This window comes from Neolamprologus multifasciatus, chromosome 5, assembly GCF_963576455.1.
Source record: "Neolamprologus multifasciatus chromosome 5, fNeoMul1.2, whole genome shotgun sequence".
In the NCBI taxonomy this organism is placed as follows: domain Eukaryota; kingdom Metazoa; phylum Chordata; class Actinopteri; order Cichliformes; family Cichlidae; genus Neolamprologus; species Neolamprologus multifasciatus.
The window spans coordinates 20,214,668-20,233,617 of NC_140443.1; the positions used below are offsets into that span (position 1 = coordinate 20,214,668).

At 42.2% G+C, this 18,950-nt stretch overlaps 1 protein-coding gene across 3 annotated transcripts in view; it reads left to right on the forward strand.

Annotated features, from left to right (window-relative positions):
* The window catches only part of celsr2 (cadherin, EGF LAG seven-pass G-type receptor 2), a 72,487-nt gene that overhangs the window by 30,330 nt on the left and 23,207 nt on the right, over window positions 1–18,950 (forward strand). For all 3 annotated transcript variants that reach the window (XM_085158603.1, XM_085158604.1, XM_085158605.1), the window contains exons 3-5: window positions 4,885–5,107; window positions 12,449–12,564; window positions 12,661–12,749. In XM_085158603.1, the coding sequence (XP_085014729.1) occupies window positions 4,885–5,107; window positions 12,449–12,564; window positions 12,661–12,749 (428 nt within the window). The remainder of the gene's footprint in view (window positions 1–4,884; window positions 5,108–12,448; window positions 12,565–12,660; window positions 12,750–18,950) is intronic.

An 18,950-nucleotide genomic window follows, 5' to 3' on the forward strand; every position in this document is an offset into this window, starting at 1 on the left:
GTGGATGGACAATCTGTGCAAGGTTTATGTGTTAATGGTGCGTGTGCGTGCGTGCTGGGCAACTGTTGGACTGTAGGCGTCACCAGATGGTAGCAGGACAGAAAATGAAAAAAGAAAAAGAAACAAAAATGTATAACAGCCATCATCGTAGCTGTTTTTCAGAAACACGGAGTAAATGATTTGGCTCCTCCAATTCATTCTGTAGATGACGAACAACAAGACTGTTGTCCTGCTTTTGCTCTCACACATGGTCGTCTTAAAACACACGGCAGGAAGGATGCTCCTCTTTTCGAGCTCTCTGCGTGAACGTGACTTCTCGTAGGAATCCTGGATGTGTTTGTGTTGATCATTCAGCAGATAACTACTGACCTCCACCTCCCTGTGATGATGAGATTTTTTTTTTTCCTCTGCTAATTCGTACAGTCATTGAGAATACATTTGTGGGCTTTTAATGTGCAGACATGGTTTGCAACAAAAATATTCACACTCACATTTACAAATCGCCATGAACTCCTGCCAGACACACTGCAAGCCACTACAATTTTCTTCTGAGAGATGGCATGAATAAAAATGTTACCAGACACGTGTGTGTGTGTGTGTGTGTGTGTGTGTGTGTGTGTGTGTGTGTGTGTGTGTGTGTGTGTGTGTGTGTGTTGTTTTTTTTTAATCACAGCATTTGCAAGATGCAACAGCCTCACTTTTTCTAAAGACTTTAGCTTGGGGCATCAGTCGATATGGATTCCCTGAACTGACTACCTCGCGTCTACCTCACTGTGTGCCCTTTGTCTTTATTTAGCAGTCAGTGGTGTAGAGAGGTGCACTAAACACCTGTAAACACCTCAACTTCAATTTCAGGGATTAACTGTTTTATGTAAAAAGATCCAGGACATTAAAAACTCACAGAGCATGTGTGGTCTTAATGCATGCAACAGATGATTTGACTAGTGATGAGGAAATTTATTTATGTGAACAAGTCACATTTGCCTCATTCTGTGTCCCTAATTTTTCCCTCGTATTTGCCTTAATTATTTATTAATTAAAGAAAATTTTGAGATGATAGAAAATGAACGGAGAGAGAGATGCTTAGTGATCTTATCTCTGTGTTATAGGTATGTTTGTGTTGCGTGTGTGTGCGTGCGCGCTTGTGTACCCAGATGACAGATACAGCCAGAGGTCATGTATCAGTTGGGCTATCGATCACTTTATCTCATTATTCCCGAGTGGTTGCTCGCTTTAGCTGAACACTTTGCATATTCTCGCCCTGACCTCCTTTCTGTTACAGACAGGATCCTTGTTTGTTCTGTGATAGTGGATTTTACTCCCGGTTACTCTGCGTTTTTCGGTGCGTCCGGAGGGATCCACCCACCCGCTCTGTTTCACTGAGGAGGAGCGCTGATGCTCTTCTGTTACCTAGCAGCTCAGAAACACCCATCTCTAAGATCTCTGAGGAAACGTCCCCTCTAGGAACGGTTTGCACAGATGGATGGTGGAGAGCTGCACTACGACCAGATATGTTTTTTTTTTAATGTATTTACAGCATCCCTGCCGTCATACTCACCCTGCTTCATCAAACACAACAAAGCGATAGACAAAACATGCATTTTTTATTGCTAATTGGCCTCAGATAAAGTGCAGCTGAATGTTGTTTTAATGTGCTGAGAGTGTGAGCCATAAGGAGTAGGTGTTGTCCAAATAATACCAAATAATTATTAGGTTATTTTGTCATGTTTTGATTTTCAGGGGTACATTTAGGTTTTTTTTTTTTGTTTCTCTCTCAGTGTGACGATCATGTGGGATTTATGATTATCTAAAAATACTATGAACCCATTTTGCAGAGAAATTATCAGAGAAAAACATGAATCATTTTGCTATTTGTGTAGGCAGAGGTGTTAATATCCTATTTTATATTCCATGATGTTATTTGCTTTGAAGCTTTTAGTTCACTTTTACAGTTTGATGATGCCAAAAGTGACGTCTGCCTTATTTTTAGCTATAAAGTTTAATTATGGTTATTAGCAGAAAAGCTTATCTACAGGGCTTGCTAATAATATATAAAGACTGTATAATGTATATATTTAGATGTACTCACAAAAAGTAGAAAATGAAGGAGCCCAGTGGTTCCTCCTGTCTAAATTAAAGCGCGATCTCTGAGGTGTCTGTTCAATTTGCTGCTTAATGATTCATGCCGGCAGCAAACAGAGAGTGAGGGCACTGGATGGACTTATAGAGGTGCGTAAACAGAGCACAGGAGATGTGTCTGAATTATTGATCAAGACATTGTGTGGAATTGGGATTGTGAGCCCGTCCCCGCCCTGCTGCGCCGCTCACCTGGCAACACAAAGCTGCCATTTGCAGCACCTGTGGTGCAGGCATCTCCGCAGGGAGCCGGCAAACACTGAGAAGCATTTTACCTCAGATCAGTGAGCATGATCTCTACAAATTGCTACCAAAATGTTCTGACTAATGTGTTTTTCCACAGTAAAGAAAACTTTGATGTTACTGGGACTTTTCTTCAGCTTCAGCTTCAGTGTGTTCGTCCACAGCGATTGCTTAAAGAAACAAAAGTGCTCTATTGCCTAAACAGCAAGTTGCTGAATTAATAACAAGGTTGCCAGCAGTGTAACAGGAAGGTTTTATTTTACAGCTGGCTGGCCATCAGTGGCTGATTGTTCTCAGGAAGCATCAGTAAGAAGAGGACAGCTAATATTTGCAGGATGACAGGTTGGAGCCACTGTTAGGCTTCACTCCATCTGGAACAGAGCACTGACAGATTTTGACTTTATGCCACTTCAGGAAAGAGCGCACTTAGAAAGTGTTCACGATGGAGAGAAAATACACTGTTGTCCAGTTTTGCGATATTTTACTCATTTTTCCATTTAATGTTCATTTTATCCCACAACTCAGAGTTAAAGCAGCAGTTTATCTTTTAACTGCCCCATTAACCATCACATTTTTATTCTGCAACCCTTCGGTGGGCCCTGATCCCCAGCTGGGATGCTAAAAAAGCGGTTCATGGCAGACTGGGTGGTTCCCGGGTTGTTCCTGGCCAATTTCCTCTCATTTGAGGAAAACGTCTTATTAGTGATTATTAATAAGAATTTATGAATAAAGGAATGAATACTATGTCGATGGTTTTCTGTGAAAACTGTGCTGTGAGAGTGTATAGTGTATATATATATATATATATATATCGGCTACAAATGGGCCCAAAAATGTTGTTTCTCGGCATTAATCTCTGCATTCTGACCGTGTCTCTGCTTTTGTGTTTATATAATCTTTTCTGTTAATCAATAAACGTTCAGAGTCATTATCAGGAAGTCTCGACTGGCAGTTCCTGAATTTATTGAGACTGAACGGATGTTTTCCAACAACGGCAATAAAACAAAAAAACGTGCTTTCTGTGGACTGTGAATGGAGTGATTAATAGTGAAGGAGTAAATGAAAGGCCTGTGTATCAGTGCTGTTGGATGAAGATGTGAGCTGTGTGTGTGTGCCAGTGTTACAGTAGTGCTGCACGCAGCGGAAGTCTTCCACACTGCTGGCTTAGTGGCTTTGACACAAATTCCTGTTCGCCCGTGGGAGAGCGAGCAGTCTTGCCTCAGCAACCGGTGCAGCCTCCCGTCCCCAAGACCGAGACAAATGGCACATGTGAGACGGACAGCGCTGCAGAGAAGGATGAAGACTCATTCATGGAGTCACAGTACACCATCTGTCGCTGTCCCACGGCTACCCTGGTCCTTCCCTTCACATTGATCACAGTCTTCCTTTACTGGCCTCATGTGACCTCTAACCTCTCACAGTTCATCTCTGTGGATCTGGGACTGCAACTAACAATTCTATCATCACTGATTGAACTCTCAGTTAATCCAAGAACTGCAGGGTTTTTCCTGGCTCTGAATGGACCTTCGCTTCCAGTGACTACATGCGTAAACAGGATCTCAGTCCATGTGCAGTTTTTAGCATTATTCTACACATTTAACTGTTTTTCCTGATAGTTTGTTAATCACAAAATGCCTCTTATGTCTAATGAAACCCTATTTAACAAAACTGATTAACTTGGAGGTGCTAAAAAAAAGTCCTCTATGCAGACAAAACATCAACAAGAATATTTACTGTCTTTTATTTTTTCTTTGGAAAAATACTGATTTATTTGATTACCAACATTGCTGTTCGCTCATTTTCTGTTTATCTGTTTATTGATTAGTAAATGTCTTGTTTCCAGCCCGATAGTTTGCCCAACCCACTATGAAACTTTACCGAACCCTAATGGATCAAAATAGCTAATTCTCGATGGAGTTCTAAAAATGATATTTTTTTTAGAGGAAAGGTAGGAGACAAGCCCTTTTTTGATTTCAAGTGATGAACTCGTCAAGTGTCTGAAAGGTGTGGAAAAAGCAGGGAGTAATCATCAGGAGCCTCCTCAGTCTGCAGCAGAAAGTGCAATCATATCGTTTGAAAGCTTCAGAGTCTGAATGCACTTCCAGCTCGCTGCTTTCAGCCATCGTGTCATTCTGCTGAATATAATTCAGTACAAACTGCAGCCTTATTCCCAGAGGGAGCAGAGGGAGTCATGCTGGGTGTGATACAGAGGAAAGAGACAGCCTGAAACTGCAGGCACTATCAAAGAGAAGCCAGTGTGCATGATTTCCTCTGATACACTCTGTAAACAGTGTTTCTAATTTATTTTTCATCGTCTCTGTTTCTGTCTAAGAGGTATTTATGAGCTGATATGAGGTGTTACTCTTGTGTAACGGCACATATAGGAGAGTTGCAGTGACAGAAAATAGCATATAGCACTGCCGCGTCCCAGATGGTATGCCTGCCTTATCACAAGTGATATGAATTCTCATTTCGCTCCCCTTCCTTTCTTCTATCCACCTCCAGGAGAACGCTGCGAGCTGTCGTCTCGCTCAGGCCGCTGTGCGCCGGGGGTCTGCAAGAACGGAGGCACCTGTGTGAACCTGCTGGTCGGCGGCTTTAAGTGCGAGTGTCTACCGGGAGGCTACGAGAAGCCGTACTGTGAGATGACCACACGAAACTTTCCCCCGCACTCCTTCCTGACCTTTAAGGGCCTCCGCCAGCGTTTTCACTTCACCCTCTCGCTCACGTAAGCTGCTCCTCCTCCTTCTCCCTGCAACCAGCTGCAGCTCACCTGCGCCACCTGTTCTGCACCATAGCTCTGTGATTCACTCTTCATCGACTCCCACACCCTGTGTTTGCATGCTCACTCACAAACCCTCACCCCCGCAGGAGTGTGCTCTGCCACCTCACATTTATGTAACCATAATGGTGTTTAATAGCAGTAATGGGCTCACTGAACAACAGCCATCTCCTGTAGAGCCACTTTAACTTTAGAGTATAGTATCTGTGCTGTGAATACACAATCACTGCTCAAACATACTTTCTGTTTGGCCTGTGTGCTCTGCACAGGCGTGCAGCATGACAAGTAAATGTTAGAAGGAAGGTGACCTGAAGAAGCTATGGTTTTGGAGAGGAGCCCTGCATAACATGGGGATGCTAATCCAACTGCCAAGAGTTAGTCTGATCTTATTACAGTCAGTGTCACTGGTCACTGTGAGCTGTGAGTCAGCAGCTGTCCTATTTTAGCACAGTCTCCCTCACCAGGACAAAGACTGGGAGAGACTGGAAAATGTGTGGCAGCATTACTTAGATTTAATCACCCTTTAAAATGTGTTTTTTTATTCACAGTTCCTGGTTTTCTCTCCCTATTGTTGGAAAGAAGTCCTTGAATTCTTAGAAGAGTCAACATTTCTAAATGAAAATGTAAAATGTCATTTACATGTAGTCAAGGTTTTTGCCGTCTGTTTTTGGCAGAAACTTTCTTCTAATTGCTTTGGTTGCTATTGTAATTGGAATGAAAGTGATGGATCGGGCTCCTCAACTGGTACTGAAACTGTGAAAACGTGCAGCACAAACCAGAAATGGTTTGCACCCTTTGAAACATGTTAGCTGCAGTGCTGAAGCGCAGCTTTTACTTTGAGGATGAACCTTCTGAATTTATGGTCCGCATCATAGTTTATCATGCTGCACTACCCCTCAGCTAGCAGTTAATATATCCAGACAAAGATGCAAACTCTTTGCAACCAATTGGATTCAAGAAGAGCCACCAACTTCCAGGAACCACTCCCCATATACATGTTCTCCTAGCAACCAGCAGTTGTTACACATCCACTATGGCGGACAACTCCTGAGTTTTGCACATGTGAGAAACGTCACATGAAAAATTTCAGTAGGAGTATAATCAGAATAGAACCATTTGAGTAAAGTCATCTTACCGACACATTGCAGATAAGTTACAGACAAGTTGCCCTCATTTGCACAGACTGACTCAGATTTATTGCAACGTGTTGGCGATCTGTCTGGGTTTAAAAGGAAGGCAGCAATTATTTGCAAACCTTCTCATATTTGTCAGAGACTGATTGTAATTGTATGTAGACTGGTTGCCTCCCCTTGCTCGAGCTGTATAATTGACTTGCAACTACCGTCAACCTCAGGGCAATCACTTGGTCAACACTATTAGTTGCAATAATTACTTGCAAACACCAAGCAACCCACAATTTTTCTATTGTTGCAAGGAAAAATATCTACTCTAGACTGAGCCATGACGCATTAGACAGGGGGATGTGTGTATCTACAATATTTTTATTGCACAAATAAGATATAAATCTAAATCAGTGAGCCTGGTGAGCTGTTGGTGAGAAGAACAAAGCAACCCATATCCATCTGTTAACGAGTGTAGCATTATCTATTCATCTGTTTCATCTATATCTATTCAAATAGCAGGAACAAATATGCACATTTTCTGTCATCTAACATAAAGTTAGAACTCAAAAGCAGCCTCTTTTTGTTCCTTTAAACTTTTCCCTGAATTTAACAGCGTAAGTAATGTCAGTGCTATCACTGGCGCTTTCTCTTAGAGCTAGAGGCGATACCTCAAACTAAAATTAGCATTTAGCAAAAATAGGAATGATTTGAGCCCAAGGTTCACTTTATTTTTTTTATACAAAAAGAAAAAGCTAAGCTACAAACCTCTCATGTATATTTCATGAAGCTCTGTTAAGTTTTTCTTCTACATCTTTTCAGCTTTTATTTCCTATCACGACAGTCCTTCTGTAGATAATAACACTTATAGTTTTACCTCAGAAATGCTCTGTAGTATCTGTGAATGCATTCTTTTTCTTTCCTTGTGGCATATCCTCCTTAAAGGTATTTTATCATATAGGTGCATTTTTTGTGCAACTTTAGCAGAATTCAAAATTAAACCAGAATCTTTAAATGTGTTCTGATTATTTTAAGGAGGATAATGAAGGGGGGGAGGTGCTTTAGAGGAGAGCAGATAGTGAACACATGCAAAGACAGCAGGACCTGATGTCTTTGCATGGATCCTCCGTGTTATGAAACTAAATCAATGATAAAAGCTGTTCGTTGTGTTTGATATATGTCACAACAAGTGACAACAAGTATCACCTGTGGGATGGTTTCACAGGGAGTATGTCCTGACATTGTGCTCAGCTCACAATGGCTGTTAGTGGAAATGATATCCTCCCTTTGCGCTTTCTGGACCGGTCCATGTCTTTAAGTGAGGTTCAGATGACAATCTTTTCTGATGGAGAACTGCTCAGACCAGTTTTCAAAGCCATCTGTATTTCATGTGCATGTGAGAGAAGCTGTGAAGTAGCTGCTGTGCCAATACTGAGAGCTTAAAGCTGGTGAGGTCAACAAGTGGCTGTGTTACCTGAGCCTGCACCGATTGGGTTTCTTGCAGAGCTTCTGTCATGAAAAATGGCTCAGGGTGTGTTGTTGTTCACTCACTCAGTGTGACGACTAATTTTAGGTGGCTGAGATTTCAACAATATTACAAAAAGTGTATTTGGCTCAGAGCGAATAAGATTTAAATAAATTGCTTAAAAACTCAAGCTAAAGATTTTTGGGGACTTCTACTTTATATTAATCTTTTTAATATTGTCTGTAAGTGAAAAATAATATAGAGGTCACAGTTTATACCATTTACTAATTCACATTAAAGTCAAAGTAGTGCTGAAAAGGGTTGTAAATGATATTTGACAGAGTGAGATGGAGGCAGATGATTTGCTGTGGTGACCCCTGAAGGGAGAAGCGAGCAAAAATAATGTAAACGTTTTTTACAGGATTAAGGAAACATCAGACATCCTTTGGTCCAAGCAGAAACTGCTGAAGCAACGGGATGTAAAGGCCTTGTAGTAGTCTGGTGGCTAGATGGTTACAGGGCTCACTTTGCTGGGAACCCTTCATCAGATTCAGCAGGTGTCTCAGAAGGCATACAGGTTGTGGTAGATGCTATGGGGTGAAACACCGACCCTGCAGAAGGGTTGTCATCAAGCAACTGGTCTCAGCTGCCCACCTGCTTTCTTCAGTTTTTGAAGCTTAAATGCAAACTTTCTTGAGGACATAGTAAAGCAGAAAACCACAGCTGTTGAGTTGGATGGTAAATGAGACGTGCAATACTTCAGCAAGGACCTCATCAAGCAGATATTGGTTCTCAGCTTTCTTCTGTTTCATAAGAACTAGTCTGTCCTCCCAGGACACAGTATGTCTGACCACCACAACGTTTTTTGTCGTGTCTGTATGGTGTGCGCTGTCACCTATTCTGGGAGTCTCCCAGTGAGAAGCTTGGTACAAGATAGAGGGCGGGTCCTAGGCAGGTGTTGTCACCTTGTCACCTTCCCATTGGAACTGAACAGGTTTGATCTCCCATGACATATTAGTGAGACCATGTTAATTGTAGCCTTTGTTTCCTGCTGACAGAAGTTGTACCCAGTGTGGTCTTCTGCTGCTGTAGCCCATCTACTTCAAGCTTCAGCGTGTTGTGCATTCTGAGATGCTCTTCTGCAGACCTGTAATGAGTAGTTATTTGAGTTACTGTTACTACTCCTATCAGCTCGACACAGTTTGGCTATTCCTCTCTGACCTCTGGCATCAACAAGACATTTTCACCCAGAGAACTGACTCTCACTGGATATTTTCTACTTTTCAGACCATTCTCTGCAAACTCTAGAGATGGTTGTGTTTCTGAAAATCCCAGCAGATCAGCAGTTTCTGAAATACTCAGACCAGCCGATCTGGCACCAACAACCATGTAGCATAGTCATCAAAGTCTCTTAAATCCACTTTCTTCATCCTTCTGATGCTCAGTTTGACCTTCAGCAGGTCGTCTTGATCAAGTCTACATTGCTAGATGCAGTCAGTTGCTGCCATGTGATTGGTTGATAAGTTGTTTAGTGAACAAGTGTCAAACAAAAAAAGAAAGAAAAACATTGAGGTTATAAAACTATTAAATCATTAAATCAGTATGTATGTGTGGGAAGATTAAACTAAAGCTCAAAAAGACTAAAGTATTTTACCCAACCCTAGGCTGTAACATCAATAAGGGGATCATTTCTTTTCCTCCTGACTTCACACGTCCTCTGTATCACAGCATGTTATCATAGCGTGACATGGTTCCCCACATAAGGGGAGTCTGGTTGTTATTTTTACTGATGGGTGCCTAATGTGACACGCAGTGATGCCCGTGGAGTCAGTATTTAGTTCTGGCTGATTACCCTCATAGTTCAGAGGGCTCAGGGGGGCATTGTAGAGCAGCCTTTTAAATCGATACGTCAAAGACGAAGGACCGCTGAAGAGGCTCCAGAGCGGAGATAATAACTCTCCTTGACATTCTCTATTTTTCACTGCATGTTTAGAAGGAGTGTGACGGCACTGTCTGTACTCGCTCCACCGTCATTATCAGCCGGAGCATCGGCATCCTCTTTTCTCTGCGGTCGTGATTATCTTATCTCTCAGTAAGCAGGTCAGTGGTGCCATGCCCTCTGGCTGCTCTTCAGCTGGAGAACACGGCACAAACAGCATCATATACAGTAGCCCCTGAATCCCTGAAGACTGGCGGGGGCTGTTCATGTATGGATATTTGGATGTATGAATGAAATCCTTGCTGTAGAGACATAGCTTAGTGGGAGGCTACAGCTTCATTTTGGTAATGGAGAAGTCTGAGCGTGACCTTTCTCAAAGAAATATTTAATTAGCTCTTTCGAGGAAAATTTAAGCCGGATATCAATCGAGTAAAACAACCTGAAAATTCAGATGCCAGAAAGTCACACATTCTTCTCAGCTGGCAGATTTGCCCATTGTTGGTTCCCCTGTGGGGTGGATAATGAATGAATGTGGTAGTTAGCACCAGATCTAGTTTGTCATGGCACACTTTTAAATATCTCAGTGACCCATTTCCACAGGATCAGATTTACGACCACAGACTGCAGCTGACAGGTAAAGGCATGTTATTTTTAAACCACATGCTTTGATCACACATAGACAAAGCATCATCAGCTCTTTGCACCTGGGCTGTAAACTGTGTGTCCATATGTTTTGAAAGGTGCATTAATATGCGAGGACTATCCCTCTCTCTCTCTCCTCTCTCGATGCACCATCAAGACGCAAATTTAAATCTGAGCAACCAGGCTGTGGATATAGTGGCAGCTGTCTATGCTACAGCATTGACTCCTTTTATGAGAAAGCTGCTGTTGTCATTACTCTGAGTTGTTTTACGTTGTGCATCTTCCTTAGTTGCAGTAGTGTTTTCCCCCCACTCTGCTGCTTTGACATTGCCCTAGTTTTCTGTCTCAGTGTTGCAGTGTGTCATTTAATGTGGCTCTGCTTCTATTCGTGGCACGCTGATTCCTTGACTGTCTGTGCTTCAAATAGTACTTTTTCCTCTCCTTTTGTTTTGTCTTGGCCTTATGCACATGATTAACCATATTATCTGTTTAATGATAGTTGTAAAAAAAAAATGTAAAGAATTCTTGAGCTCATCTTCGTGCCAGCAAGCTGCACATCACACTGCGTTACTGGCTGTTTCCCTCCTTAGTGAAAGAAAGCAAGGTGATTCAGACGGGGTAGTATGAATCTTTTTAAATGGGTCAAACCAGACCCCTGCCCTCCTTCTTTTCTCTTTTAGCAGCAAATACAATCACGGCACCCTGCGTTTGCTTTTTCTGTTAGACGTCGTGTTGTTTGGTATCCTTATGTTTGAAGGCTGTAACATAAAAAGCAAATTCCATGCAAACAAAATTCCTGATGACCACAATACTTTAAAAAATACAGTAATTTTTGGTTGGAGACACATTTTTTGGACTTTATTTCCATAACACATTAATCTGCACATACACTTACAGTCATGGGGAAAAGGACTGTACAAAACTAAGCACACTTTTACTATTTCCATATGAAGTACAAGCATAAGTTGGAGCCAGGTGGTGTGAATCAAATGTATATGATTAATTGATCATCAGCAAGTGTAAAGACTTCTATAAACAGGCGTCTTTATAGAGGTCTGGAATGTGTTAGCACAATGCCAAGGAGGAAGGGACATTGGTAATAATCTTAGAGAAGCAATTGTTGGTTCCCATGAATCTGGGAAGAGTTTTGTAGAAGAACCTACACAGACACACACACACACACAAACTGTACTGAGCATTTTGTTTTTGTTGCTCGACCCACAGCAATCTTTTTTGGTTTGGCACACACTTCTGACTGCAGCTCTCTCTTGTGCAAACCTTCTGAAGGAGGTGTCCTCTTCACTCCAGCGTTACTAAAAGGAGTAGAGACCTTGTCAGTGTCACTCACCTGCCTGGCACCGCCCCTTGAGCTCACTGTGCCGCCCCTCCCCTGCAGCTGAGCCAGAGACCACACCTCCGCCACATGTTACAAGACCATTTTTAAATAATAAGAAGTCCATCATTCTTAATGATTATACACAAGTGAAAAAAAAATTAAGAAAGTTGCCAGTAGTGGATGCCCCAACAAATTCACCTCAAAGTCAGACTGTGAAGAAACTGCAAATAAGAAACCAAGAGATACATTTCAGACTCTGCAAACCCCAGTTTGATGTTAAATATTAAAGTTCCTGATAGTACAGGTACAAAAAAACAAATGAACAGGTATGATTTGTTTAGAAGGGCTGCCAGGAGAAAACCTCTTTTCTCTGAAAGAACTTGACAGCACAGTTTAGGTTTCAAAAGCTGTGTCTGAATAAACTACAAAAGCCCTGAAAAGGATGAGCATAAACACCTCATACCAACTCTGAAGCACGGTGGTGGAAGGGTGATGATTTGAGCTTGTTTTGCAGCCCTTTCTTTGCAGGACCTTAGCACCTTGCATTCATTGAGTTTAACATGAACTCCTTTTTGAACCCAAATGTCTGCAGGTGTATGAGATGAAAATATAATATAATACAATAACCACAATCATTGTTGTAAAGTAACAAACAGTTAAGTTTAAGCTGTGTAGGCAAATTTTGCTAAATGCAAAACAACAGATTTCTAACTTTAATTTTGGGGTTGAGTAAAAGAGACAGGAGATTGAAACCGGATTATACCGTGTTTTCTCTTTTTTTCAGGTTTGCCACCAAAGAGCCCAATGGTTTGTTACTTTATAACGGCCGCTTCAATGAAAAGCATGACTTCATCGCAATGGAAATTATCAACGAGCAGATACAGCTCACCTTTTCCGCAGGTAGAGAAGTTCTTCATCATGGTGGTGTTCAGAAAATACCTTTTTAATTCTCATTATCCTTGAATCTGTGCAGTCATTCACCTCATTGTTCTCCAGGTGAAACCAAGACTACAGTTTCCCCCTACATCCTCGGAGGTATCAGCGATGGCCAGTGGCACACGGTGGAAGTTCACTACTACAACAAGGTTTGTGTGAACTCTTAATTTTGCGTCTATGGTTCAAAGCAGTGGTCCTCACACTTTCCCGGGCATAACCTTGTTTCAGAAGTTTACACTCACTTCTCACAGTTTGGTTTAATCAGTAACGAAACGAATGGATCTGAGGGGAATTTTCTTGAAAGAAAGGTAAACACATTAGCAAGCTGTCACTTAAATAAATATAATTTATTGCAAGTAAACTAACAAAATTCAGATATAAAAGAGGATGGTGGCAGGTGGAAAGGAAGAGATGGCCAGCTTTTATAGCCTGGAAGGCCCGAGTGAGCTGCACTAGCTCACATGTCAGTTAATCATTAAGAGTAGGCCGGTACTTTCATGCAGATAGCAGGAGGAACGTCACAAAACCATAGAGAAAATACACTATTCCGTTTTTTTCCACTCAAATCGCTCATTCAACTTAGTTTCATTCATGATTTTTTCCCCCTAATCATCCACACCAACCCTGCAGAGGCTCATGCCCAACTGTGCTTGTCTATGTCCAAAAGTGCTTACTTGCCAGGATCAGGACAAACTATTTAACACATTTGTTTTGTTTAAAATGTGCCAAAATAGTTAAGCCCTTTCTTTTTGACTGAGATTTTTCTTGTGTAAAATTATTTACTTTAGACATTAAATATTTGAAATGGCTTCGGTTAAACATGAAAAGCAGTGACCAGTTGGGGTCGGTCACTCTAAATTTATGCTGTGCATCGAAACCCAGCTCAGCCGTTTTCACACATCAGCTCCAGACAATGCTGAGAGGTTCAGGTCAGGAAATCATCTGACGTCCTTTATCATATGTAGACCACAGCATGAGATTGTTGCCTGGTTATGTTATGTGGTCATGTGATGTGTGTATAATTCACCTTCAAGGTTAAGGAACATTTAGCATATGTTCTGACTGAGTCAGACAAATATACCCCCCATGTTTAGAAAAGTACAGTGCTGCAGTGTATATTCAAAAACTGCTTTTCAGAATACAAAAACATCATTAAGCATTGTAACTAGACTTTCTATTTGATGCCCCCTTTGTAAAAGCAAAGGTCTCTTGGGTTTGTTCAGTTGGCACTCAAGTGCAAAAACCTAAATCAGTCACTGAAACAGGAAAAGGTGGAAATCGGTGCTTTCTTGTGTTTGCTCTTCTTTTCTCTTACACTTATGTTTAGGCAGAAACAAACTCATGATCTCGAAAAGATAGGAAAAGGTTGAAGTAAAAATTCATAAAACCATTAAGGAAAACTGGAAGGAGCTCGGGGATAGGAAAGTGTATACCAGGTGGTTAAATCCAGCCAGGCCGAGTTAGTGACGACATCTGGAGAGAAATCCTGATACTCTGCAGTTGACAGACTGCAGTGCTCCAGCCTGGCTGGCAGCAGCGATAACTGGCAGCTGACGCTCTTCCTCAGCGGCCTTCAAGGCGTTCATAGAGGGCTGACTGTAGTGGATGTAAACCGGTTTCCAGACAGGAAGCTGTGAGCTGTGTAAGTTGGCTGTTCTGCTGCGCCGTCAGACTAAAGAGTCGTTGCTGACAGGCTGATGATCTGGAAGAGAGCCAGCATGCCAAGCAGACACTGATGGAGGGAGAGCGACAGACGAGAGAGGAGGGGCGGTGAAAGAATGAGTGGGGAGGCCCATGTTTTTTCCAGACATGCTCAGATTGGGCCTAATATGTCTGACTGGTACATTTCTCTGTAAGAATCTCACAACAACTCAATCAGTGGAAGAACTTATGGAGCTGTTGTGTCAGTACTTTCCCACCCAGGACCAACAACGCAGGATGTCACATTTTAGTCTATTGAGGAAGTCACTTTGCATCATAAAGATGTTGCCAGGCAACACCCCCGCAGTGCATATCTTCTGTTCAATGCGTATAATAACACGGCCATGTTAGATTTTAGCCAGTTGTACTGATAAAAAAAAGGGGGGGGGGCACATCTTGTTAACTTTTGGATGGAAACTTGTTGATTCTTCGCCTACAAACATTTTTGTCTCATTAATCAAATCGATAACAAAAACTTCAACAGCTCTGATTCTTTTTTTCAATTTATTTTTAAATTGGGTAGAAATTCCCAATACAGCCAAATGAAGCCTTATTTATACTTCTGAGTGAAATAGACATCATAAGCTACGTCTTAACTGGAAACTCTTTTAACCCTACCCATATGAAAAAGAAATAGTAAAAACATATATGATTTTCTCATGAAAGTGGCCACTTTCTCATTACTTTCTCATTATATTGTTTTAGTAAGTATCCAAAACATACAAGTTTCATTATATAATTTTTCAAGGGATCTTATATCTGTTTTCACTCTTGTATGCTTTTCATACAAGTTTCACACAAGACAGATACAAACTTTATAAGATTTATATACATCTTTTCCATATGGGTACACCCGATCCTTTCGCGTAACCTGACGTGGATGTAGAGAACTTTTGCTATGTGTAGAGTCGGCGCAGTCCGCAACACCTGAGTGGCGTGGAAGGTTATGGGATAGGGTTAAAAGGGTTTCCGGTTAGATTGTCACTACTACAGTGTAGCTTTCCCACAGAAGTCTAAATCATGCTTTGAGCACATGGCTCTGGCTGTGGAAGCCCCACCCACCTGCTGCTGTTTGAACATTATGTTTATGAGGGGCAGCCAATCAGAAGAAAGCTGGCTTACAGGGAGGGTGGCCTTAAAGGGAAGTAGTTAAAACAACTTAAACAAATAATGAACATTGAACTCATTGAGCCGTATGTGTTCGGCACAGTGGCCACTTCATTAAGGAGAAGAGTAATCCTGCCGTCACTAAGGTTGTTCAGTGTGTTCATTCAACAACTCTATGATGATTTCAAGGCTGTGGTTTGTGGTGCACCTCTTTGAGGTGTTGTTCTCATTTTCCCACCTTGTTTATAACAATGAATGTAAGCCACATAATATCAAACTAACGCAGAGCAGTCAGACTTCTCTGTTTGGCAGCTGAGAATATTCATTGCCCCATATTTTCAGGGGCTGAATATCCCAGAAGTGTGCAGGATTCAGCTCAAGCTCTAGCTGAACTAATCCTCTCATATTCCACATCCTGTGAGTCGCTGAGGTAGAAACATGGCTCCTCCCTCAGGAGGTATCCCACGGTGGCCCTCTCTGACCCGTCCCTGTCCACAGGGGGGTGGGGCAGGGTGAGTGAGGGAGGAAGGGGGGGGGGGCATTTTTAGATTGAAATGTGGCTTTCAGGATGGCGGGGGACTGTGGAGAATGGCAATGACCGCTGCCTTTGTGTTTGCCTCTGCTTCCTTTGGGACCATGGGCAGTGAATGATGCTGCCCCGGGGAAGGTGCCCCTCTCTCTCTTGCCCAGCGAGGACAGAAAGGCAGAGCAAGAGAGGAGCGAAAGGAGTGTAAAGAAAGGCAAAGTGAAGTATTGACTCGGGCTTTGAACGAGGACGCCGCGCTTCAGGGCCAACCCCTCTTGTTGCTATGGTTTTACTAGTCAATCTTAGATCCCATATTTGTGTTGCTCGCTGCCAGGCTCCTCCTGCGCCACCCCCGTCACCCTCTATGACAGGGAACTCATATTCCCATAATCCCCTGTAGCGGCTTGTGAGAGCAGCGTTTTAAGCGGAGCAGAGCAAATATGTGCGCTCCGATCAGCTCTGACAGGACGTGTTTTGTGCGGCAGAAAGACGCGCTGACAGACAGTCATTATTGGAGAGTCAATAGCCGTGACTGATGACAGCAGAGGTCAGTGAAAGGAGCGTCCAAGCTGGAGCGCTGCCTGTTTCAGAGCTTTCACAGCGAAGGGAAAACCGTGGAAAAGAGCATGTCGGGTGATTTCACCTTTGGCAATTCAGACAACATGTTTGCTTGTTTCATCATCAACAAATTTGTAACAAATTGGTCTCAAGGAGGAAAAACTGCAAGGCAAAAGCCACCATCAGACTCTCCTTTTTCCATTCACCGCTGAGCGTATTGTGACTTCCTGTGGGAAAGGTGCTCAATAACAGGGCCCGTTGTGCTTTTCTGGGAAATAACACTTTCAGGACATGCACAAAATGGATTCATCTTCATATTTGACTCTGTAGGTTTCAAGCGAGTCAGTCTGGAGGATAGATGGGCATTTGTGGCGATGGTCGTTCCAGCAAAATAATTAGTGCACCCATGATGAATCTGAATGAGCTGTGTGCTGTCAGGGCCAGACATAATGGCCTAAGCATCCTTTCTGACAGTTCTCACCATTTACCGCCTCAGTTTGAGCCCCTATGAGGTCTGCAGATCTGTTCATGCAGTTAGGTACCCTGCATTTTAAATTATATTCAAGTGTTTTATGCATCTTTTTTGATGTATGTGCAGGTTTATGCTTTACTTTCAGAATCAGAAAAGGTATTTTTCTATTGCACAAAGCTTTGGACTATTTCATCTCCACAGCTACAGCACCAAGATTAAATAATACAATATATTACAAATGTTCCCTAATAATACATATAGGTCTAATAATAATTTAAGAAAGATAACCTGCTATAAAGAAGTTGTTTCTGACTCACTCTCAAAACCTCCTGAAGAAGCCTTCATGTTCAAAAAAACAGCAGCACTTTAGATTTCTTTAATAAACTTGAGTGTGCTCAGTCCCTCCGGTGGATCTTCCACAGCTGGAAGCAGAAAGGCTTAAAGGGATAATCTGGGAATTTTAGTGTCTCAGATTGGGTGCAGGCACCCCCGGGGGTGCTCTGGTGTACTGCTATGAGTGGATGAGTTCTTTTGTAGCAAAAACAGCATTGAAGTGTTTTTCAGTTACTGGTTTGTTTAATAAATCGGACACTGATGGTGCACTGCTGTTTTCATGTACCCATACATATTTTTTCACCCTTTTTATTCAAAGTGGAATACGGTTCTGAAAAACAAACCACTACTTTAAAAGCATTTCTATGATCTTTGTGTTTTTGAATACTTTGACTTCTTTGCAAAGGTCCTGATGTTTATGAGTCAACGTAGATTGCATGAGTTCAGTACAGAGTCTACTGCTAACTCATAGAAAAACCTCATGTTTAATCTTTTCTGCATTATATAGCATTATATCAGTAAGCCCTCACCTGCCCACTATTGTTTTACCACCTTTTCTATAAACCATCCTTTCTGTATGTTTTGAGCTTCTGAAGAGTCGTTAGTGTTTAACTTGGATCAAAACCTGAAAATCCACCTACGTGATCCTCTTTGCATTGTGAAGCATTTCAGGTGAGGTCTTGTGAAAAGACCAATTATACAGCCAGATACGTTATTGGGTTATTATTGGTGCTGTTCATATCACCAGCACTGTGCACACTGCAATCACAAGACACAAAAGGGAAAATTTAACAAACTGTCGCCTCTCTGTTACAGATTTAATGCAATCCGCTCGATGAAAATCATGTGAGATGAGTTAAATTGCTGCAGTGCCTTCAGCTAAAATTATCTGTCATTACTTCATACTTTCTATACTGTTTTTTTTTCTTAATAGTCTTGCTAGGATTGAGCTGCTGAAAATCTGCAGCATATCTCTAGCTGGGTTTCTTTCATCAGAGCTTTTAAATTAAGAGATCAGACGTCAGCGACAAAGGAAGTCATAACAGTCAGGAAATTATCATTCCTGAGGCTCATCCAGAGGGGATGTGTTTTAATTTAACCTCATGGAGGAATCCGTTTTTCAGACAGCGAAAACAGAAACCTAATGTGTGTTTCGAAGACATCAATAATAAGCCAGTTTTTTCTTACTATCGCTGCACATGAGACTAGATAATTCCTGCTAAATCCTGTCTGACCAGCTGACTGCTCAGCGGCCCGTCCTCGCCTGCAGACAGCCAAACTGGTCTGCTGTGCGTGAGGGTGGTCACTGCTCTGCTCTCAGCTCGTGACACCAGCTTGAACCTACACTTAGGGTTATTAGAAGCTTGACGTGACCCCGGAGAAACCGGGCAGTTTGAAAAGAGGTCGCAACCTTTATTGACAGCATCATAATTCTCTCTCTCCAGCCTTCCTCCTCCTTTTCTTACTCCCCCCCCCCCATTGATTTCTCAGACAATGAAAAGATCCTTTGTCGACCGGGCGATGTCCTGCAGAGAGCAAGCCCATCTCCCCCATGTGTGTGTGCATGCATGCGTGCATGTGTGTTTGCTTGCCAGCCGTTGCCTTTACCTCGAGCTGCTATGATCTGAATTATTAAAATGCTCGACGGCAGCG